Source organism: Onychomys torridus, chromosome X (assembly GCF_903995425.1).
Source record: "Onychomys torridus chromosome X, mOncTor1.1, whole genome shotgun sequence".
Lineage (NCBI taxonomy): Eukaryota > Metazoa > Chordata > Mammalia > Rodentia > Cricetidae > Onychomys > Onychomys torridus.
This window is the reverse complement of record NC_050466.1, coordinates 100717363-100741752: the sequence shown is the minus strand read 5'-3', so window position 1 is coordinate 100741752 and position 24390 is coordinate 100717363. Positions and strand designations below refer to the sequence as shown.

The window sequence follows — 24390 nt, the reverse complement described above, 5'->3', positions numbered from 1 at the left end:
TGGGAGGAGTTGTGGGTAGGGAATGAATATCATCAAAATATATTGTATGAAAAAATTAATAAAAATAAATTAATAACTACCCCCCCCATTTACCATTGATTTATCCTCAAAGAGGTAACAATCTAAAAGCATCTTTAAAATTCATTTTGTAAGCAGTCTTCAGCCTTAGACTATAGTGCCAGAACACATTGCCTTTGCAGCTAAAAAGGACCTGGCTTTTGTTCACACTTAGAAGAATGGAGTGAAGGATCAACAGAATTCCTTGTACTTTCTTTTTGAACTTTTCTGTGAGTTTGAAATGACCACAAAAAGAATATTGAAAACATCTTTGTTCTTTTTTTAAAAAAAATTAAGTAGAAGTTTCTCTTTGGGTATGAATGTGTGGCTTGGTGATAGAGCACTTGCCTACCATGAAAAGGGCCTTCTTCATATCCAGTCGTTAAAAGAAAAAGTGATTCACCTTTGGCTATTTGTCCCTGTGCTTTTTGCAATCTTGTATTCAACAATTCACACTCTTGCAGACCCTCCTCTTTCTCCACAGTTGGACACCTGGAGCTCCACCTGGGGCCTGGCTGAGGATCTCTTAATCCACTTCCATCAGTTATTGGATGAGAGTTCCAAGACGACTGTTAGGGTTGGAAGCACATGAATTATGAACCAAAGGCTGTGGAGCCCCCAGCTAGATCAGGCCCTCTGGATAAGTGAGACAATTGAATAGCTTGAACTGTTTGGGAGGAACCCAGTCTGTGGGACCAGGATCTGTCCTTAGTGCATGAGCTGGCTGTTTGGAACCTTGGGTTTACACAGGGACACTTTGCTCAGTCTGGAAAGAGGTGACAGGACCTGCCTGTACTGAATCCACTAGGTTTAAATGAATCCCCAGGGGTGCCTTGATCCTGGAGGACATGGGAATGGAGGGGAGGGCCTGGGGGAGGGTGGGGGTGGGTGCGGGAGGGGGGAGGACAGGGGAACCCATGGCTGATGTATAAAATTTAAAACACATAATAATAAAGAAAAAAAATTATAAAAAAAAATGGAAAAAAAAGAAAAAGTGATTCTCCTAATCTGAATATTTTTAAATATTACAGTGACAAAAAGTTTACATTTTGAGTTATTTTAATTTGTGCCAGAGGACAGAATTACTTAGTTTTTATCTACAGTCTTTGGCCAGAAGTTTATTTTGATTCTGACATGTAAGCACTGTCTAGGCAAACAAACCATCCTGGGTCATCAACAACACCCAGCAGCTACAGGGGTAGCTGGCATTCTTTGAGAAAGAGAAGCTCCTTCACACAGTTGAAGGTAAAAACATTCACTTCTCATTCTTGGGTATAGGGCTCTCTGTAAGCCTTGAATCATGGCCTTGAAGGCTGAAAAGTCCACATCTGTAACTTCAGCCATCTGTAACCTTAAGCACATCAGTGTGCCAGATCAGATCACCTGCTGTCCAGATAGTTAAACCATACCTCTCCAAGAACATAGATGTGTGCTGCTTTACCTCACAGGTCTTGTAGTAAGCTAAAAAAGTGATACTGGTGCTGAATCCTGCATAGAGTACAACAGACTTGTTAAAAAAATTGCATGAAGTAGTTTTTTTTTTTCTTCTGGCACAAAACAGTAGTACTTGGCTTCTTATAAGAGCTACAATCACTGTGAATCTTCATTTTGGAAAATGCCTAGTGAACAAGAATGAAGCAGACCCAATTATTCCATATACTTCCAGTGCTAATGGAGTGCTCATTCCTTTTTCCATGGCATCAGGTTCTCTTCAGTTGCAAAGGCAATGTGTTCTGGCACTGTAGTCTCAGTCTGAAGACTGCTTACAGATGAACTTTCAACATTCTTTCGAAGATAAATCAGTGGTATGCAAGTGAAGAAATAGAGGTAGAGAACATTTTCCACAGAGCAGGCAGTGCTATATAAGGTGTGTTATATCATTTTGTTCCTGTTCTTCCCCAGACCCTGTAAGATACATTACTAGGCCATTTGAACAGTGACTGCATTGCATTTGTATATTTGTGCTCACACATTTCATAGCGCTTCCAGTGAAACATTGTGTGATTTGTCATTGATCCAACATTAGACGTTTGCCAGATCTTTGAGGATATAGAACAAACCTAAATTTACTCCTCACAAAGGGTAAAGGAGAAGAGAGCACAAAAAGGTGGTTCCTGAGTAGTTGGTCTGGCCTATTTCACTTAGCATAATGTTTCTGAGAATCATCTACTTTGCAGCATAGATGTGCTTCTAAGGCATCTGGCTTTTCTTCCTAGGGAAATCTTACAATTTAATAAAACCTGCATGTGTTCTAGATAAAAATTCACAAGGATGTGTGAATTTAAGTCATGATTCAGTACCATTTTTCTAAGTGTTAGAAGAGATTTATTATAAAATTGAAGTTTTTAAGTGATATTAAAGTTGAATACACACATATACATATACATATAGATCCATATTTAAACAACATAAGAAAAACAAAAGAGCTGGCGAGGTGGCTTGTTGGGTAAGGATGGTTGTAGATGGAAGTTTTCCTGTGTCCTGCCTGGTCCCACAGCCACTCACACCTAAGTAAACACACAGAGGCTTATATTATTTACAAACTGTATAGTTTATGACAGGTCTCTTGCTAGCTAGCTCTTATATCTTAAATCAACCCATAACTATTAATCTATGTGTTACCTCATGTTCCATGACTTAACTGCATCCCATTACATATTGCTTCTTGGGTGGCTGGTTCAGGTCTCTTCCCTACTGCCTTTCTTCTTCCTGTCTGCTTGTATTTCCTGCCTGTCTCTAAGCTGCCTTGCCATAGGCCAGTATAGCTTTATTTATCAACCAATCAGAGCAACACATATCATAGCTTACAGAAAGACATCCCACAGTACTTATTTGGGTCTGAGTGGCTGTGAACTGCTGGGCCGTGGAAGCCAGGTGGGACCAGGAAATCTCCAGTTACAGGTGGTTACTGTTCAGCCTGGCAGCTTGAGTTTGATTTCCCAGGACCCACAAAGCTGGAACGAGATAACTGTCGGCTGCAAGTTGTCCTCTGACCTTCACATGTGCATTAGGGCACATGTTTTCCCCCACTCACTATTTTAAAACAAGCAGTTATTTTATTAAATGATTGAGAACAAAGATTTGTTACTTTTCCTATATAAGTCTCTTAAAACTTAAAGCTCTCGCATTTAATGAAAGTTTATTTTCTGCTGTGATTAGAGGTATTTTTTTGGATTTATTTATTTTATTCATATGAAAATTTTACCTTGTATGTATGCATGTCTAACATCTATATACCTAGTGCATGAGAAGATCAGAAGAGAGCATCAGATCCCTTGGACCTGGAGTTAGGTGGTTGTGAGCTGCCATGTGGGTGCTGGGAACTGAACGTGGGTCCTCTGCAAGAACAAATGCCCTTAACCACTGATCCCTGTGGTGATGTATTTATAATCTAAGAAATCAAGTTTGCCTGAAGATCAGAGGGCAGAGCCAGCCACAGCGTTAGCCATAGTCAGGCAGTGGTGACACACACCTGTAATCCTTGTACTCAGGAGGCAGAGGCAGAGATCTTTCTGGATTTCTGTGAATTCAAGGCTGCACTGGGCTACATGAGATTAATCCAGTCTAAAAGAGAAACAGCCAGGCAGTGGTGGCAGGCACACACCTTTAATTCCAGCACTTGCGATCCCACACCTTTCATCCCATCACTAGGAAGGTTGAGACAGGAAGTGATATGGCTGGGCTGAGAAAGGAATATCAGGCCTCAGGAGATAGTAATTTGTTCTCTTGCAGAGGCTCTGTCAGGCTGAGGAGTTGGTGAGGTAAGAGGTGGCTGTGGTTTTGCACTGCTTCTCTGATCTTTCAGCTTTCACCCTGATGTCTGGCTTTGGGTTTTTATTAGAAGACCATTTTGGATTTGTGCAACAGATCCATCTCTCTAGCTCCAAGTTGAAGTATTTTTGAAAACTATTTCTCACTGAAACCCTTTTCAAACTCTTCGTTCCTCAAAGAATGACATTCAGATTTCCTAATTTGGCTCCAACTACTCATTTTAAAAAAAGTTTGTTTTATTGTAGTAAAATATTTTAAATAATAACTATCCTCTTTAACTTTTTTTCTTTGCTGTGTTCTTTCCTCAGAAACTTATTGACTGGGTGGGACAAAAAAATGTAACCTTGGCCACAAAGACATTAATAACTATATTCATAGCTTGTTATTTTAATAATTCTAGACATGAAGATAATGGACCCTTGGTATTTACCATTGGAACAGCCTGCCTATTGCTTTCACAAGCTTGTGGTGATATCTGGATGGAAGTATTAAGGAAAATTGCAAACAATAATTATTTGGGTTTTATGCATTTTGGACTCAGATCATATTCCACTTTGAAAACCATTTTTGGCTTTGCATTGTCAGCAGAGACTTGACTTCTGACTGTTGATTTCAGGCATAGAAATTCCACACACATATCTTCCTACCCAAAGGAATAGCTAATTTGGGCAAAATAGAGGCAAATGATATTGTCTGCAGTTGTTGTTGGCATTTGCTGCAAAGATGTATATGTTTGGTTTGGTTTTAAGTGACGGTTTGGCGCTTCTAAAATATCCTTCTCAAGGATGTTGAGAATTTTCTCTTCCAGGTTGTATTTATGTATCTAGGAAATTTATGAAAATATATGTAGATGCATATACATATATAATACCAATTAATTTAAAAAGAGGCCACATTTGAAAGCATGCAGTGAAGGGATATATGGAAGGTTTTAGAGGGACAAAAGGAAAGGGGAAAATGATTCAATTATTATAATCTGTAAATAAGTAATTAAAAAATATTCTTAGTACAGGTAGTCTTCTAATAACTAAATAATCCTACCAAGTAGGTGCTGAATATTGCCATTGATAGAAGGAAAAAGAGGCCCAGAAAGTCTGATTTGTCTAAAGTTGCACACCTTGGGAACCAACAAAACAAAGATTCCCATCCAGGTATCAGTGATTAAGACGTCCTCATTTTATTGTATTACTTATATTGCCTTTTAATCCTGTTCTCCAACTTATGTCAAGTTGGAGGTAGTGAAGTACTGCTGTTACGAAATTCCTTTGATTTTGCCTTCTTTCCTCACTTAGTATTATCCATGATGATAATGATAAATAGATGAGATTATATGTGTTAACATGGCACAAAGCATAAAACTATGTACATACCATTTTAATGCTATCATTATTTTATAGAAAACATAATTCTATTTTGTAATATTTCTTTGCTTATCAACTTTTTAAAGTATATTGATTATATTTCTTTAGCAAGGGAAGTTGTTTAGGTATAGCAAAAGTTCAGATCATCGTAAGACACATTAGAATAATACCTTATAACTGAAGAACATAATATGTGTGGTTATTTGAAACTCCCATTTCTTTCTAGTCTTTCTTCTACAGTTATATCCAAAGTTAAAACTTTATGATGGCTTGGTTCCAATAATTGATATTTAATGGTTATATCCTGTATGTTTGGACACAACTTTTTCTGAACCAGACATTATATACCCACAAAGTGTTCAATACTGGAAAAAATAGTTTTTCATAAAGGTGGTTGGCTCTTGTGTTTAATGTGGTTTTTAGCTGAAGACTGATTGCTTCCGTGTGTATTACTGCAAAACAGTTTTTAAATTTTATTTTATTTGTGTGTGCGTGCATGTGTGAGGGGTGTATGTGTGTTTATGTGTATGCGCACACATGTATCTTGCTGGTCATATGGAGGGAGATCAGAGGATAGTCTTGTGGAATTGATTTTCTTGTCCCACAGTCTGGGCTCTGGAGGTCAAACTCAGGTTGTCAGGCAGGCTTGGCAGCATGCTCCTTACCCTTACATTTTTACCCAGGAAAGTTAACTTGTCCCTTTTTTTGTCATCCTTGATTCTTAGTGAGTACTTTAAGTGTTCATTCAAAAATGTAAAACAGCTAGGATTTTTCATGGTGATGGTGGTGCTTGTTCTATAGGATTTTACTAAACTTTCAAAATATGCTTTATCTGGATGACTGATAATATAGCCCCTAATGGCCTCTATTGAAGTGGTAGTTCTAATAAAAATTGTGGAGAGTCTTGAACTTAGAACATAAGACATTTTAGTAATGTAGTAGAAAACCTGGTCTTTATTGTAACCAATTGAGCTTGGTAATTCGAATTTTTATTCATATTGTTAGTAGTAATTTGCATTTCCTTTTATAGTAATAAGCTTTGATATGACTGCATTTGATTCCAAAGCAATAATATTTTCTTTCCAATCTGTTATAGTGACCAACAAGCAAGATAATTAACTAACATAATTTTTAACATAAAAAATGTATTCCATTCTCACTTAGAGGCTTTGTGGCTTTGGAATTAGATGTGAATTGAAATTTCAACTCTGGAGCTTTTTAGTAGCAGTACATTCACATCCTTGAGCAGCAGTTTTGTTGTTGGCTGCAGGTACAGATTCTTATCTCTCAGTGCCTTTGGGAGGATCAGATAAGCTTGTGTTGGTAACCTGCTTCCTAAGTAACAGAGGCGGATTTTTTTTTTAAACACTTGTCCATTTATGATAATTTACAGATGAGAAAATAGCTGAGCACTTATCTTATAAAAATGTATATCTTCTACCTAAAACAACCAAGTATTAGTTTTATGTTTGTGAAACATCTCATCAATATAATCTTTGTAATTTTGAAAATATTTAATTTTCTTTAGTGAAAATATTTTTAGTTAAAATATTTTATGCAGCAATAGTATGATTTGAACATTTTCTATAAATTATATATATATTTACATTCTAAATGATATAGGTGTGTGTTTTTATAGGTTTGCCTGAATCCATTATTGCGGCTGCATGTTCAAGGAGTGGCCAGAGGGTTCTGCATGTTGACTCGTAAGTTTTAACCCTGGTAGCATTTAACATACATGTATGTCTATGTATTTATGTATGTGCTTGTATATATGTATCTTGTGAAATTTCATACCATAGAAAAGGGCACTGGGATTATTTTCATTTTTAACCAATAATGTGTAAGACACATAAAATACAAGGTTTCTTACTATATTCTTTGAAATAAGGATCTTGTCCTTTAAAAGTAAACCAAATGCATCTTATAAATTTTTTTTCTCAGTCCTGAGCTTGATCTTAAAATAAGCAATTCTTTAACATGCTTGAAAACCCCATGTGTGCCTTTTCTTATATAAATTGTGTCTCTCTCTCTCTCTCTCTCTCTCTCTCTCTGTGTGTGTGTGTGTGTGTGTGTGTGTGTGTGTGTGTATGTGTGTATGTGTATACCACACTTATTTTGTATTGTATTTTAGGCTCCCTGTTTTATTAAAAATTTAGCCATTAGATTTGAATTTATGGTTTTATTAAAGGATATCAGAATTCAAACTTAAAAACGTTTTAGGAAAAATGTCGTTTTCTCTTAACAAAAAAGAAGAAAAAGGAAAACTGCTTGATGCCTAACTTAAATCTTAATTCCCATGTCTCTTGAAAGCAGGTCTTATGTCTGCCACCTACATGATTACTCATTTTGACTCAGAAGAGAAAGAATAAGTGGACTTTCTGTCTTCTCGTAGATATTAACTACAGTATTTTCCAGAGTGCTAGAAAACCAAGTAGCACTAGGTTTGTAAATAGTGTACAGTGTTTTCCCATATGTTAATATTATAAAATGTAGCATTCATTAATTTATACTTAGAGGTAATATGATTCATGTTTGCATTTTCATAGATGTGTGTTTGTCTTTCTACCTTATTCTTACTCCATTCACCATTTCTTTCCCCAGCCCTACTAATGCTCTTCTTACTGATCCCCTTCCCATCAGTGACCCCTTTCAGTGTTCATGTTACATGTATTTACAGCTGTTTTCTTTACCTTCTCTGAGGCTCCTCGTCAGATCATTTCCTTTCCTCTTATTATTTCCTTTTTGTTTTGGGACATTCTGTCTTTTTGTATCTTTCTTCCCCCAGATCTTTTTTCTAAGATCATGTGCTGGTTAGTTTTCGTCAACTTGACACACACAGGAGAGTTATCTAGAAAGAACATCAGTTGAGAAAATGCCCATATCAGATTGTCATGTGTAGGCAATTCTGCTAGGCATTTTCTTGATTAATAATTGAAGTGGTAGCTCATGGTGGGTGAGGACATGCCTGAGCAGGTGGTCCTGAGTTGTATAATAAGGAGGCTCAACCAGCCATGGCGAGCAAGCCAGTAAGCAGCATTCCTACATGGTCTCTGCTTCAGCTCCTGTCTCCAGTTTCCTGCCCTGACTTCCCTTCATGATGGACAGTACACTATAAGATTATAAAAAGTAAACTAAAACAAATTGTTTTGTTTATTTTGGATTGTTTTTGCTTTCCTGTGAAATTTTGCATTTTTAAATATATTCTTCAGAATGCAATTGAGACTTTCATGTGAAATGTGTTTTTGTATCACTGTATTTTACATAGCTGTAAAAAAATAGCTATTTTAAAAATAGGAATTTTACCATTTCATGTGCATGGGAGGTCTTTTCATCTTCAATTTTTTTTAACAATGTATATTTATCAAGGCAACAAGAGGATATCCAAGAGGAATCCTGGTGAGGGCCCAGTATCAATACTGTAACAGAAGCCAGAGGCCTCCAACTAGACCAGTGACTCATTGCAATGTACACTTTCAAGTAAGGATATGTGGACTAAAGGGTATACTGTGTGACTCACTGAGCCACACTACAGCTTCCATGCCCAGATTTTCTTACTTGTTTTTTGTTGTTGGTTTGGTTTGGTTTTTCATTGTTGTTTTTGTTTTATTTTGGAGAGGTTGCATGAGCAGAGGGCAGAAGTGAGGGGACTAGGAGATGAGTGGGATTGGGATGCATGATGTGAAATCCACAAAGAATGAATAAAAAGTGAAAAAAATGTGTATTTGTTTTTAATTTTTTAGACAGGGTCTCGTAGCACAGGTTGACCCAGGATGATCTTGAACTTCTGATTCTCCTCATTCTGCTCCCCAAGGGCTGGGATTAGTAGACTTAAGCCATTAAGTCAACCCTGTTTTAAATTTTAGTTTTCAGTGTTTATCATTGTGGTGCTTTTTATCTCTTTTTAAAAGCTTTATTCCTAAGGATTTTAAACTTTTGTGATGTTATTGTGAGTGAAATTTTTGTTCCTAATGTTTTCCTCTACAAATCTGTTACTGTTATATAGTAAGGGTGATGGCTTTTATATGTTGATTTTATATCCTATTTTTACTATAAGTGTTCATTGGCTTTGAGAGTTTTTGCTGAAGTTTTTTACTATTTTGAATATAGAATCATATCATTAGGAAGTAGGAATAATTTGACATTTTCCTATTTTGCATCCACTTCATTTCATTCTCTTATTGAAATCTACCTTGACAAGAGTGGAGAAAAGATGCCCCGTTTTTTCGTTCCAGGTTTTAGAGGAAGTGCTATTTTTCCACTTAGTATAATGTTGGCTCTAGGTTTTTTTTTTTTTTTTTATGAGTTATGTTCCTTGTAGTTACAGTTTTCTAAAAGCTTTCATCATGAAGGGATGTTGAAATTTGTCAAAGCTCTATTCTCAGTGCACTGATAACTGTCATGAGATTTCTAGCCTTAAGTCTGTTTAATATGTTGCATTTATTGATTTGTCTATGTTGAACCAACTGGTCATAGTATAATAGATTTTAATTTGTTGTTTTTAATTTTGGTTTACACGTATCTTATTGAGATTTCTAAACATCTTAGTTCATTAGTGAAATTGGGCTGTAGCTTTATAAAACAAATTTGATACTATTCCCTCTTTATATTTCATTCAACTTCGTTGAGTATTAATATCACTTCTTTGTATTTGTCAGGGTTCTCTAAAGGAACAGAATAGATAAAATGAATATATGTGTATTAAAAGGGGAATTACTAGATTGGCTCATTTGATACAGTTCATGTAGTTTAGCAATGGCTGCCTCACTCTAAAGGTCCAGATTCTGGTAGTTGTTTAGTCCATGATTCTGTGTAGCTGGAGATTTCTCCAGTCCTGCCGGCTCACAGCTGTTGAGACCCAAGTAAACACACAGAGATGGGTTGCCCTGCTTCAAATAATCTCCCACAGGAATGCCAATACCTTGTGGTTTACTTAATCACAGATGCAGTCAAATTGACAAGCAAGATTAATATTCTCAGTCTTTAAAGAATTATGAGAATCTGGTAGTGAATCCATCTAGTCAGGTTTTTCTTTATGAGAAGGCTATTTTCATGCTTCTTTTCCTTTTTTCATGGCTTATTATAGGTTTCTTCAAGTTTTGCTTTTGGCAGGTCATACGTATTGGACTTCATTTCTTCTAAATTTTCCAGTTTTTTTGGAATTAAAAGTATTTGCCAGTGATGTGGATTTCATGGAAATCTCTCCTCTTTAATTTTATTAGTGTCTTCTCTCTCTTTTAGTTTTACTAAAGGTTTGTCAATGTTTAGCTTTTCAAAGAACTGCTTTATTGAGTTATTTTTTAGTCCATTAATTTTGCCATAGTATTTTTCATTCATTGTTAAGATATTTAAGTTCCTCCCTGCTTTTTATTTTTAATAACCTATTGGTAATTCAACAGTGTCTTGGCTTAATCTGTACATGATTGTGTATCTTCTGTGGTGTCTCTTGTTGCTGATTTCTGGTCTTACTCTGTTAACTATTTAGATACAAGAAATTCCTTCAGTACTTTTTTATTTCTTTAAGCTGTCTGGTATCCTAGAATCTGTTCCCTTTTAGACAAGGCTCCATGGGACTCTGAAAAAGACAGGACTTATGTATTATTGGCTGGAATATTACGTAGGCATCTGTAAAGTCTGTTTGAACTATTTTGTAATTTAACTCTGAAGTTTTTTGTTGAAGTTTACTTTGGATACTTTTGTAAAGATGAGAGTGGGGTAATAAAGTCACTAATTATTAATATTTCAAGATGTCTCTGACCATTTATGCTCATTAGTGTTTGTTGTGTGAAATCAGGAATTCCAGTGTTCTGTGCATTTATATTTAAAATTATTATGTCTTCTTAATGGAGTATATTTTTTAAAAAATACAGTTCTTTAAGAATACAATTTTTAAGGAAGGCTACTATATTTTATAAACATACAATGCCTTGCTTAAATCTGACTAATTTTTGTTTAAAGACTACGTCATCAGATAACAGAATAACTATACCAGCTTGTTTTCTGCTTCCATTTGCTTTATTAATTGATTCCTAGCCTTTAAGTTTATATGTCTTTTAAAATAAGTTATATCTTGGAGAAAACAAATAGTTTGATCTTGTATTTTAATCTGTTCTGCTGGTGAATTGAGACTTTCTATTTGAAGTTATTTTTAAATTTTAATTAAATATTTAAAGGTATTGTTTTAGATGTTGGGAAAATGGATGTCCTCCTAACATTTTTTTACATTTATATATTTATGTACGTACATTTTTATGTGCTGGAATATGCACATGGAGGTTAGATGATTACTCATGGAGGTTGGTTTTTCTCCCTCGTTCATAGGGGCCAAGCTTGGCACTATGCACCTTTATTAAACAAGCCATCATACCAGCTCCTCCTTTCCCCTTTATTGACTTTGAGACAGGGCCTTATTATGTTGCCTAGGCAATCCTTGGACTCACTATGTAGTTGAGTCTGGTCTTGACCTCCTGGTTATCCTCCTGCAGTACTACTCCCACTTTTGATTATTATTGATCGGTATTTGCGTATTCCTATAAGTTTTTTTTTCTTATTTATTCTACATACCAACCAGTTTCCCCTCCTTCCTCTCCTCCGTTCTGTCTCCCCACCTCCCTTCTACCCCCCCCGCCCCCACCCCATCACTTCTCCCTCTCCCTTCAAATGGGGTAAGATCTCCCTTGGGAATCTGCAAAACATGGCATATCAAGTTGCAGCAGGATCAAGCTCCTCCCCCCTGCATCAAGGCTGAACAAGGCATCTCACCAAAGGGAATAGGTTCCAAAGAGCCAGCTCATGCATCAGGGACAGGTTCTGGTCCCACTGCTAGGGGCCCCACAAAAGACTAAGCTACACAACTGTCACCCAGATGCAAAGGGCCTAGGTCAGTCCCATGCAGGCTCCCTAGCTGTCTGTCCAGAGTCTGTGAGCTCACACAAGCTCAGGTCAGCTGTCTCTGGTTTTCCCCATCATGATCTTGATGCCCCCTTGCTCATATAATCCCTCCACCCTCTCTTCAGCTGTACATCCAGAGTTTGGCCCAGTGCTTGGCTGTGGATCTCTGCATCTGCTTCCACCAGGTACTGAATGAAGTCTCTATGATGACAATTAGGGTAGTCACCAATCTGACTACTGGGGAAGGCCAGTTCAGGCCTCCTCCCCACTATTGCTAGGACTCTTAGCTGTGATCATCCTTGTGGTTTCCTGGGAGTTCTGCTGGTACCAGGTTTCTCCCTAACCCCATAATGGCCCCCTCTATCAAGATACCTCTTTGATTACCCTCTCTCTCTGTCTCACCCCGAAGTTGACCATCCTGATCCCCCCTGTTCCCATCCCCCTATACCCTACTTACCCTCTAGTTCCCTGCCCCCGCCCCCATTTTACCCAGGACTTGTATTCCTTTAAGGTTTAATTTGTTTTTGTTGTTGACTGTGTTGTTTGTTCTCCTTTGAGTACGAGGGCTTTTATGATTTATTATGTTAAACATAATATATTCCTTACTAGTTCCCACTTGTGGTTGTATTCCTCAGACTCTCTTTCCTTGTCCTTATACACAATATTCCGTGAAATATTTTCTTATGAGGCTGGCTTTGTTGTCATGCTTTAGTTGTACTTGTCTTGAAGCATGCTTATTTTCCCTCAATTTTAAAAGCTAGTTTTGGGGACTATAAAGATGGCTTAGTGTGTTAAGAGCATATCCTGACTCCTCTTTCAGAGGATGAGTTCTGTTCGTAGCACCTGCATCTCATAACTCACAGCCACCTATAACTCCATCTTCAGGGGATCTGAGGGCCCTCTTCTGTGTACCTGTTCTCATGTGTACATACCCCATCTCCAAGCACACATAATTAAAAAAATAAAATAAATGTTTAAAAGGCAACCTGAGTATTTATAATCTTTGTTGATGGTTTATTTTCAAGGCTTGAAAAATAATTTCGTTCTTTATGTCCACTTAGAATTGCTAGTGATAGGTCTATATATTTGCTGCTGTAGGTAATTTGACTTTTTTCTCTTCCAGCTTTTAATATTGTGTCTTTGTCTTGTACTTTTGACAGTTTGGTTGTAGTTTTTCTTGGAGAGGTTGTTCTCTTGTCACATCTATTTGATTATTCTAAAGTCCTCCTGTGTTTGGGTGTCCCATTTCTTTCTAGATTGGGAGAATTTCCTGCTAGGATTTTACTGAATCCTTGATACCATAAGTGTTCAGTATTTATGTTGTCTCCTACTTTATGGATTCTTAGTCTCTTGAATGTATCCTGGAGTTCTTGGGCCTTTTGGTCATAATCATTTGCCTTTTTTCTTCTAGGTTTCTGAGTGTAGTAGTTTCTTGACCTTGTTTTCCATCTCTCATAGTTTTCCCTCTACTTAGTTGTATTTGTGGATGGTGATTTTTTTAAATGTGTTTTTTAATTTAATGGGTTATCCAATTTCTAGCATACATAGGTTTTGTTTTTAGAAACTCAGTTTCCATGCTGACAATTTTCTTCATGTTTTGGAATTTCTTTATTATGTTGTTGATGTTTTCATCCCCTTATTTTCTTGTTTAGGTCTTGGATTGATTTCCTTAATTCATCTTAAAATTTTGTGTAAAATTTATAAATGAAAACAAATAGAAATAATAAAATGAAATAAAAATATAACACCATTTGTTGGTATTTCTTCCTAGTTAGGATAAGTGTTGTTTTCCTATTCCCTTTAGTTATCTATTAGCCATTTCTGCAGGTCAGAGGAGGGCTGTTAGTCTAATTAATTCAGAGTAGATCATAATATTCTCTCTATCACTGAGACAAGTTACTGAGTTGGACTCTTTTGTAGATGTAACCGTCTTGTTAAATAAGAAACACAGAAGCAATTGCAGAGTTAAAAACCACGAGGTCAGAGCAAGAGCGGAAACACTACCTTTCACTGCTTCTGCTGTTCTTCCTCTCCACAGGAGACCTACTTCTGTGTGTCCTGTCATTATTATTATTATTATTATTATTATTATTATTATGTGTTTTAATTTTATACATCAGCCATGGGTTCCCCTGTCCTCCCCCATCTGGCCCCACCCCCACCTTCCCCCCAGCCCCTCCCCTCCATTCCCATGTCCTCTGGGACCAAGACACCCCTGGGGATTCATTTAAACCTGGTGGATTCAGTGCAGGCAGGTCCAGTCCCCTCCTTCCAGGCTGAGCAAAGTGTCCCTGTGTAAGCCCAAGGTTCCAAACAGCCAGCTCATGCACTAAGGACAGGTCCTGGTCCCACAGCCTGGGTGCCTCCCAAACAGATCAAGCTATTCAATTGTCTCACTTATCCAGAGGGCCTGATCTAGCTGGGGGCTCCACAGCCTTTGGTTCATAATTCATGTGCTTCCATTCGATTGGCTATTTGTCCCTGTACTTTTTGCAATCTTGGATTCAACAATTCACGCTCTTACAGTCCCTCTTCTTTCTCGACAATTGGACACCTGGAGCTCCACCTGGAGTTTGGTTGAGGATCTCTGCATCCACTTCCATCAGTTATTGGATGAGAGTTCCAGGACGACTGTTAGGGTGTTTGGCCATCTGATCACCAGACTAGGTCAGATCAGGCTTTCTCTCGACCATTGCCAGCAGTCTACAGAGGATATATCATTGTGGATTTCTGGGGACCTCTCCAGCACTCTGCCTATTCCTGTTCTCATGTGGTCTTCATTTATCATGGTCTCTTATTCCTCATTCTCCCTTTCTGTTCTTGAGCCAGCTGCTATCTCCTGCTCCACTAAGCTTTCTTTCCCTCAAACCTTACCTTCATTACTCCCACTGTCGTCCAGGTTGTTCATGTAGATCTCATCCATTTCTCTGTCATTGGGTGATCCCTGAGTCTTTTCTAGGGTCCCATTTTCTAGGTAGCCTCCCTGGAGTTGTATAGCAGTCTAGTCATCTTTGTTTTACATCTAGTATCCTCCTGTGAGTGAGTACATACCGTGTTTGTCCTTCTGAGTCTGGGTTACCTCACTCAGGATGATTTTTTCTGGATCCATCCATTTGCATTGGTTGTAAACCCAGCCACATGACCTCCTCATCACTGCCTGTTTGTACAGACCTCCAGGCCTTCTATGGTTGGTATTGAGATTAAAGGCGTGTGTCTGCCATGCTGGCTATGTCCTTGAACACACGGAGATCTACCTAGCTCTGCCTCCCAAGTGCTGGGATTAAAGGCGTGCACCACTACTGCCCAGCTTCTGCTCTGGCTTGCTCTGACCTCAAGGCAACTTTATTAACATACAAATAAAATCACATTTCAATACAAATAAAATATCACTATATTTCCCCTTTTCTATTTTAATAAAAAGAAAAAAAAGGAAAATAGTTATAACTAATATAAGAAAAACTATATACAAAAGTACAATAACAATATATATACCATATATACAAATAATAAATACCTAAACAATGTCTAGTCCATTTGCATTTGACAAATTCAGAGAAGATAATTCCATTATCTATCCTATTTTGGTAAGTCCAAAATGTACCTGATTCACTTTCTTTCTTAACTTATATTGCTAACGGAACTGTCTTATAACGTCTTTCAAATTTATACACTTACAGCTCTTAGTGAGTTTTTTTTAAAATCCTTAACACTCTTTTCTTTTGGTAATTTCCTGATAAGTGTGAAATGATTCCTTTAACATCTTACTCAGCTGCCTGTAACTACCTCCTTCGTTGTGGTACTAGTTGGTAGGAAAGAAGTTTTCACCCTCACTAGAGCAAAACACAAACAACCAAGAATGGAATCTTTTGAATGCACAAGTGTTGGGAGAGAATCTATTAAAGTAGATTAAGAAGAAGCAGCTAGAAGTTTAGCAGGAAAGCATGATGGTGTGGTTGTTTATTACTCTGATAAATTGATTCTAGAGCTCTTCATTCCCCATAAGACAAAGCTTGAAACAAAGGGACATTTATGAATTATTTTCTGATATGGCCCAGTTTTAATTTTTTCCTCATTTAATACTCATTTTAGTACTTAGGATTTATTTAGTACTAGTGATATTCAGTTTATTTCATCAGCCTTGCTTGTCTCTCGGCCTCTGCCTTCCTGTCTTTTTTTCTCTGTGTGTGGATCTTTGTCTCTGTCTGTCTGCTATCTCTCTCCATCTCTGTTTTTCTCAGTGCTGGCAGTCAAAGCCAGGGCCTCAAATTTACCAGGGAAATTATGCTTAAGGTGAAATAAAATTTATTATCTTAACCACTGTTAGATACACAGTGCAGTTGTGTTATGTATATTCACAGTGTTGGACCATACATATCCCAAACTCTTGATTTTTTGTTAAAACTGGAATTTGTACCTATTTAATAATAACTGTGTTCTCCATAATCAAACTTTTAATAGCCAAAATTGCAATTTTTGTTACCATCAATTTGGGTATCTAGACATCCTGTAGAAGCAAATCATGGTATTTATCTCTTTATGACTAGTTTATTTCACTTAACTCAATAACTTCATGTATTGTTTGTGTCATCATATGTTACAGGATATCTTCCCTTTATAACTGAGTAATAGCCCATGCTGTATTCTTTGATAGCTATCTGAGATGCTTAAACTTTTTGGCTGTTGTGAATAATGCTTCTAGGAATATGGGTTAGCAAATATTTACTTTTAATTCTGAAATTAATTTTTTGAATAAATACCCAGAATTGGTGTTGGTAGATGATGACATGGTACTTTAATACATGTATTTTTTTTTTTTACAAACTATAATCATGATATATTAGGTGAGAAAAAATGTAGTTAGAGTTTTCCTGCCTGGCCCAGTCAGGACAAATCTCTCTTACCCGCCAGTCCCACAGTCGCTCAAACCCAACCAAGTAAGCACACAGAAACTTACATTGTTTACAAACTGTATGGCTGTGGCAGGCTTCTTGTTATCTGCTTCTTCTATCTTAAATTAACCCATTTCTGTTAGTCTATACTTTGCCACATGGCTTGTGGCTTACCAGTGTCTTTACACGTTGCTTTTCATGGCGGCGGCTGGCGGTGTCTCTCCCCAGCCTTCTACTTCCCAGAATTCTCTTCTCTCTCGTCCCGCCTATACTTCCTTGCCTGGCCAATCAGAACTTTATTTACACAGAGCAATATCCACAGCAAAAAAAAAAATCTGTTTTCAGTAAAAGGGGGGAAAGGGCAATAGTATTAGTAGCCTGCATGTTTAAATTGTTGGGGGATTTTTTTTCATTGAATAATGATTTGTTTAATGTCTGTCAGTGTCTGGATGTTGATACAAGGAGAAGCTAAAAGTTCAAGACATATGTAAAATGCAAAATATCAAGTCAACTTTTTTACTGACAACTTCTCCTCATCTCCTTCCCAAATAAGAAGGGCTCCCATGTGCATGGATGCTAGTGTGATGCATCATACTCAAAGCTGTTACCTGTCCAGTCTCAACTTTCACATCAGAGCCTGTATTCATCCATTTCAGACTGTTAGGCAAAGCTGCCATCTGGGGAATGAGGGCCATCCCTGGGAAAGAGGCATGCTGTTCTCTCCCTTTTAAATAACTGGGGTGACATGAGAGCTTTCTTATATGATGTTTTGTGTATGGATTTCCTCTGTTATTTTCTTGTTTTTTTTTCAAAGTAATTCAGTGTATACTTATAATAATCAGAATTTCAGTTTTCACCTGCTTTTATGTTGCTTATTACTTTAAAAATTTAAAATAGATTTTGTAATTCACAAAAGCAATGTAGACACTAATACTTATGTGAGGTTCAACTATAAAAAGAGAAGTACATATTTGAATATAATATACCTGTACCTATAACTGTTTGTCTATGTGATCCAGTCAAACTTCTTTCTCATTTAGTTTTATTTTGGTCCTATCAATGTTTCTCTTAGAATATTACTTTACATGAAAGAGAGAAATTAAACTCTCCATTGAAAATAATGATGTTACCTTGCTGAATTAATTTAAATTCAGTTTTTCTTGGACTCTATTAAAATGGGTGTGTTCAACATTTAGTGTCACTAAATATTTTATATATTAAATAGATTTATACTATATATCTAAATATTGTCATAAATAATTATGCTTAACTTTACATAATGACTTTATTTTTAATCATGATTTGAAACATTGCTAGGGTTATAAGAACTGATAATACCACTATAAGATTTTGTTTTATTCTAAGGAATTATTTTTGAACTGTGCTAATGCTAAAGAATTTATGTGTTTATTTCATTATGCATGTGTGTGTGTGTCTGTGCAGAATATACGTTTCACCATATACATATTGCTAGTTTTAGTATATGATAAATTGTTCAGTATATTCTATCCAAGTGACTTTGCAGGATTGTTTTATGATAGAAGAACAAATGCATAAGTGAACAACACACAGATGAAATGAGTTGATGTGGGGTGGATGTAATAACACTGTTGTACCATCCCTACTGTGTATTGACTTGGTCTTTTATATTGAAGACTATGTAGTGATATGTTATTCTGGAACACTGATACTAACAGCACAATAAAAAAGGCAGTTTTAAAAGCAGGTAACTATTTGACCCAAACTACACAACTAAATGAGACCATGTGGGAACATATAAGGAGAACTGATCCCATTTGATGTCTTGGAAGTTAATACAATTCTCACTATTTGTCATTTCAAAGTTGAGCTACCATGTAAGATTAGCAGGATTTCTGATAACTTCTCCACCTTTAAGAAAGAATTAGAATGTTTTCTTCCAGAGCTTTCTAAGGCAGGGAGAGATTGGTAATAGTCATTGTGGGGAGCCACTTATGTTCACTCTTACTCTGCCATTGAATGAGCATCCCTTCTCAATGTAGTTATTACTGTGTGTGGTACCATTTTGAGAAAGCATCTCTGTTTTGTTAAGAATTATAACTTCTCCAGCTCATGCACTAAGGACAGGTCTGGGTCCCACTGCCTGGGTGCCTCCCAAACAGTTCAAGCTATTCAATTGTCTTACTTATCCAGAGGGCCTGATCCAGCTGGGGGCTCCACAGCCGTTGGTTCATAATTCATGTGCTTCCATTCATTTGGCTATTTGTCCCTGTGCTTTTTCCAATCTTGGTCTCAACAATTCACACTCTTACAGTCCCTCCTCTTTCTTGCCAATTGGACTCCTGCAACTCCAGCTTGGGCCTGGCCATGGATCTCTGCATCTGCTTCCACCAGTCACTGGATGAGAGTTCTATCATGACAGTTAGGGTGTTCAGCCATCCAATCACCAGAGTAGGTCAGCTCAGGCACCCTCTCGACCATTGCCAGTAAAGGTATCTTTGTGGATTTCTGGGGACTTCTCTAGCACTCTGCTTCTTCCTATCCCCATGGGGTCTTCATTTATCATAGTGTCTCTTTCCTTGTTCTCCCACTCTGTTCCTGATCCAGCTGGGACCTCCCGGTTCCCTAAGCTCGCTTTCTCCCGACCCTTGCCCTCCATTACCCCCCCTCACCCCCAGTTTGCTCTTGTAGATCTCATCCATTTCTCTGTTGCTGGGTGATCCCTGTGCCTTTCTTAGGGTCCTCTTTAGTAGGTAGCCTCCCTGGAGTTGTGAGTTGCAGTCTGGTTATTCTTTGCTTTACATCTAGTATCCACTTATGAGTGAGTACATACCATTGTTTGTCTTTCTGAGTCAAGGTTGCCTCACTCAGGATTATATTTTCTAGTTCCATCCATTTGCCTGCAAATTTTTATGCTGTCACTGTTTTTCTCTGCTGTGTAGTACTCCATTATGTATATGTACCACATTTTATTTATCCATTCTTCAGTTGAAGGGCATCTAGGTTGTTTCCAGGTTCTGGCTATTACAAATAATGAGGCTATGAACATAGTTGAGCATGTGTCCTTGTGGTATGATTGAGCATTCCTTGGGTATATGGCCAAGAGTGGTATAGCTGGGTCTTAAGGGAGGTTGATTCCCAATTTTCTAAGAAAGCACCATTTGCGGTGTCCCAATGCTGCGAGGCCCCAGAAAAGGGCCAACTGGCAAGAGAGAGGAGGGATTATATGAGCAAGATATATTGAGACCATGATGGAAAAGCACAGGGACAAATAGTCAAACTAGAGGAAACACATAAACTGTGAACCAATAGCTGAGGAGCCCCCATGGAACTGGACCAGGCCCTCTGGTTAAGTGAGACAGTTGATGAGCTTGAATTATTTAGGCGGCCCCCAGGCAATGGGACTGGGACCTTAGTGCATGAGCTGGCTTTTTGGGCCTATGCTGAGACACTTTGCTCAGCCTTCATGCAGGGAGGAGGGGACTGGACCTGCCTCAACTGTATCTGCCAGGCTGGGCTGACTCCCCAAGGGGAGACCTTGCCTTGGAGGAGGTGGGAATGGGGGATGGATTGGGGAGGAAGGCTGAGGGGTGGGAGGAGAGAGGACAGGGGAATCAGTGGCTAATATGTAAAATTAAATTAATTATAAAATATAAATATTAAAAAAAGAAAATCAAACATATGTCTGGCAACAAATTAATGTAATTTATACCTTTTGAAAAAAAAAAAAGACCAAATGAATCCATGTACTTTCCTAGTCCATGAAAACTACAAGGTAAACTGATGACTTTGAACCCAAATATGGGTTATGGATTTGAAACACCTTAGGACTTCTAATTACACTTTGAAGGAGAAACTAGAGTTACTACGAAATAATGAAATGGAACATCAATTAGATTTGGTGGTTGGAGAGTTGAATGGAGGTTACCGTGGTGATTCCTATTGACTTTCATCTTGGATATAAGACATTGTAGATAGCTTTGAGAGCTTGCATCATTTTCTTCCTTTATTCTTTTACGGAAAGGTATGGATTTATTAGTAGAGACAGGTTTTTTGGCTTAATAAAGTTTCACTTCATTGAATCACCTCAGAAATTGCATCTGTAATTGTCTGTCAAGTCAATTTTGTGGTTATTTTTCTGCCATGGTAATAAATTGTACATAAACAGAGTTAGGTGAAATAATGCCTTACTTCTAATGAAAAAAAAAAAAACAAAAATACTCTAGATGGTCAATGATTATTCACTCATAAAAAGGAAACCAATATTGATTCAACAACTACTCCTTCAGTGAAGTTTCTTTTTAGTGGAAATTAAGGTTAGGTTGTCTGCCTTCATGCTCCCATCCCTAATGTAGAAACTAATTCCAATTGATAACCACACACAAAAGAAAAAAAAATTCTTCAACAGAATCTCTCTGGTATACAAACTATACTTTAAGGACAGACCCACATGACCAGCTGTAGATGGTCAACACAATTGAACTCAGTGGTACTTTTGGAATTGTTTTTTCACTTTTTTTAATAAGTCTTTTGCTTATATATTATGGTTTCTGATTTTGTGTCTATATGGGATTTCTGTGTGTATAAATGTGTGTTTTCTTGTGCTCTTTCTTTGGCTTTTTTCTGTACATTTGTTTGTTTTGTTTTATGTCAGTTTGTTTCCAAATGAGAAAGAGTAAGAAAGGGTGTGGATTTGGGTGGGTGGGGAGGTGCATATGATCTGGGAGGACTTGGAGGATGGAAAACAGCAATCAGAATATATTATATGGAAAAATATTTTCAAAATAAATAAATAAGACAGGAGGGGGTTACAATGTGCTGCTAAGGTTGAGAACTGCTGCCTTATAGACAACTACTCAAACAAGAGTGATCATATTAGTTTCTTTCCATCTTTAGTATAAATAAATTAGATAATATAGAAAATATGTGTCTTTTTCCTCTACCTCCATATACAGATAGATGATGAATTTAGCAAAAACTTTTATATTTTGAAGGCTTTATGTATAGTACTATGCCATAAAGGGTTGGGGAAATAGAGAAAACATTATCTTATTAAGAATAAAAGTATCATTTATAGAAAAGAAATAAAATTGTCCTTGTCAGTGAGGTTGAGAAAATAAAATCAAGCAATCAGTTGCTACCATATTATTTGTCTTCTCTTCTGCATGTTTTTGTTTTTGTTTTGTTTTAATTGACAGAGTTTTTTATTGTTGTTCAGACATGGTCTCATGTAACATAAGCTGGTCTGGAACTCTGTGAGGGTAGCCTTGAACTCTTGATCATCCTGCTTGTTTCTAGGATTATAGCATCCTTAGTGCTATATAATCCCAGTGTGCCACATTCAGAATTGTCCCTTTTGTTGAATACAGATTTCATTATATACATGTTGCTAATGTGTGAAAGAGAGTGATTTTCATTTGCTTATGATGATCTCTAATATTTACAATATATATTATTAGTCACAATACAACTTAATAGCTATTTCTCAATTCTTTGGTTCTATTGTAGGTACCCCATAGATGTTATTTAATACTTATTAGATTTCTCTGAAAGAAGTATGCTTTCTCTTCTTTGTGCAGACAAGGAAACAGACTCAGACTTGAAGTACATAATGTCTCATTCTTGTAACAGGGAACAACCATGCTTTATATGTAGGCCCATTTGATAGCAAGGCCTATGCATATTTCACTATGATTGTTATGTAACAGTCAAACTCATTTGTATTGATGGTCATGAGACATGGTACAGGTTCTGGCTCTCAGTGAGTAGTTACATGACTGATGTTTTCCTTGCCTATAGAATTAGACTAGTATGCAAGCTAAGAGCTCCTGTGAGGGTCCATGGGTTACACATGAAAATCTGAAGTGTAGTTAGCAATGTCTGAAGATTAAATGTAGCAGAGTCAACTAAAGCTTTTTCTTTGGACTACTTAGGAATATGTTTAGGCTCTTATTTTGGGAGGTCAGTGTAGGAAAACAAGAAGAACAAAATAAAGCAAGCTATGAATTCATGTGATCTTGAAAAAGAAATGACATTTTACCTTTTGATCACTGAAATTTCCACCATAGTAGCTTCATTTGCAATTGACAATTAGTGCATAAGGAAGAATTTAGTCCCAACTAATTGAGACAGAGACTAGATTGATTTAGACAGGTTTTTGTAGAAACAAAACATCAACTTCATCTAGATGTTGCGAACCATGACTTGTTTTACTGAGTGAGATTTTAAGACAACTTTTACATCAGCTAGAAAACTGTAAGTGAAAGTAATGGAATGTACAATATGTACTTGTAACATAAATCTGTTTCCTCCAAGCTCTACCATTGTACAGTTTCTTCATGATTCTTCCTATTTTTGTTTTTTACTCTTGATTTATTTTGTCTTAGAATTATATTGCTTTTCTTCCTCCCTCCAGCCCCTCTTAGCTACCCTCCTTAAAGTCCTCTTAATGTTCCCCCCAGTCTCAAGTAGATAGTCTATTATTTTTACATAAGTATACATATATGTGTATGTATATGCACAGATATATAAAGATCGCCTTCTAAGTCATTTTGTTGTTGGTAGTGGTTGTGGTGGTGGTGGTGTGTGTATGTGTTTGGTGTGCATCTATGTATAGTTTCAGGGATGACTACTCTGCACTGGATAACCAAATATGGGGGCTCACTTCCATTTCCCTCCTCTTTTTTTTTTTTTTTTACACTTTTACGTTTCCTTTTCATTTTTGATTTTATTGGTTTGCTTTTACTTTGAAGTGGCTCCTGTTCTTGCCAGTTGCTTAGGAGTCAAAGACTATCAATCAGCTTCCTAACTAGAAGTGGAATGTCATAGAGTTTAAACAGCAGATCTCTTACCTCATTCCTGTTGCTGTATGCTGTGGTTTGAAGGAGAAATCTCCCAATAGGCTCCTGTATTTGAACACTTGGTCCCCAGTTAGTGGTGCTGTTGGGGGGGAGGGTATAGACTCTTAAGGATGTAGCCTTGTTAGAGGAAGTATGTCACTGGGCAGACTTTGAGGATTTATAGCTTCATTCTACTTCCTTTTCTCCTGCTCTGCTCATGCTTGCTATATGCAAATGAGGAATTTTCTGGTTCCTTTGGCTCTTGGTGTCATGTCTTCCCTGCTCTTACAGATTTTTTATCCCCCTGAACCTTCTGGAACTGTAAGCCAAAATAAATCTTTTCTCCAAGTTGCTTTTGGTCATAGTCTTTATTTACCACAACAGAAAGATACTTAATACAGTCTAATTTCTTTCTTCTGTTAATGAAAAAGATTTGATTTGCCTTACTATGATAAGGAGGGGCAAGTAGGGCTTAAATGTAAGGAGTGGAAGACATCCTCAAGTAGAGAATAGGAAAACCAGGAGCGGAAGGAAGCACATAATTTTTTTTTTTTTGGTGGTGGGGGGGGTTGAAGGCAGGCTTTCTCTGTGTAGCCCTGGCTA

The 24390-nt window shown here is 37.2% G+C and overlaps 1 protein-coding gene across 1 annotated transcript in view; it reads left to right on the top strand.

Annotated features, from left to right (window-relative positions):
- Chm (CHM Rab escort protein) overlaps positions 1-24390 on the top strand; it is a 173255-nt gene that overhangs the window by 23494 nt on the left and 125371 nt on the right. Inside the window, exon 2 of the mRNA XM_036174898.1 lies at positions 6829-6895. Coding sequence (XP_036030791.1) covers positions 6829-6895 — 67 coding nt within the window. The remainder of the gene's footprint in view (positions 1-6828; positions 6896-24390) is intronic.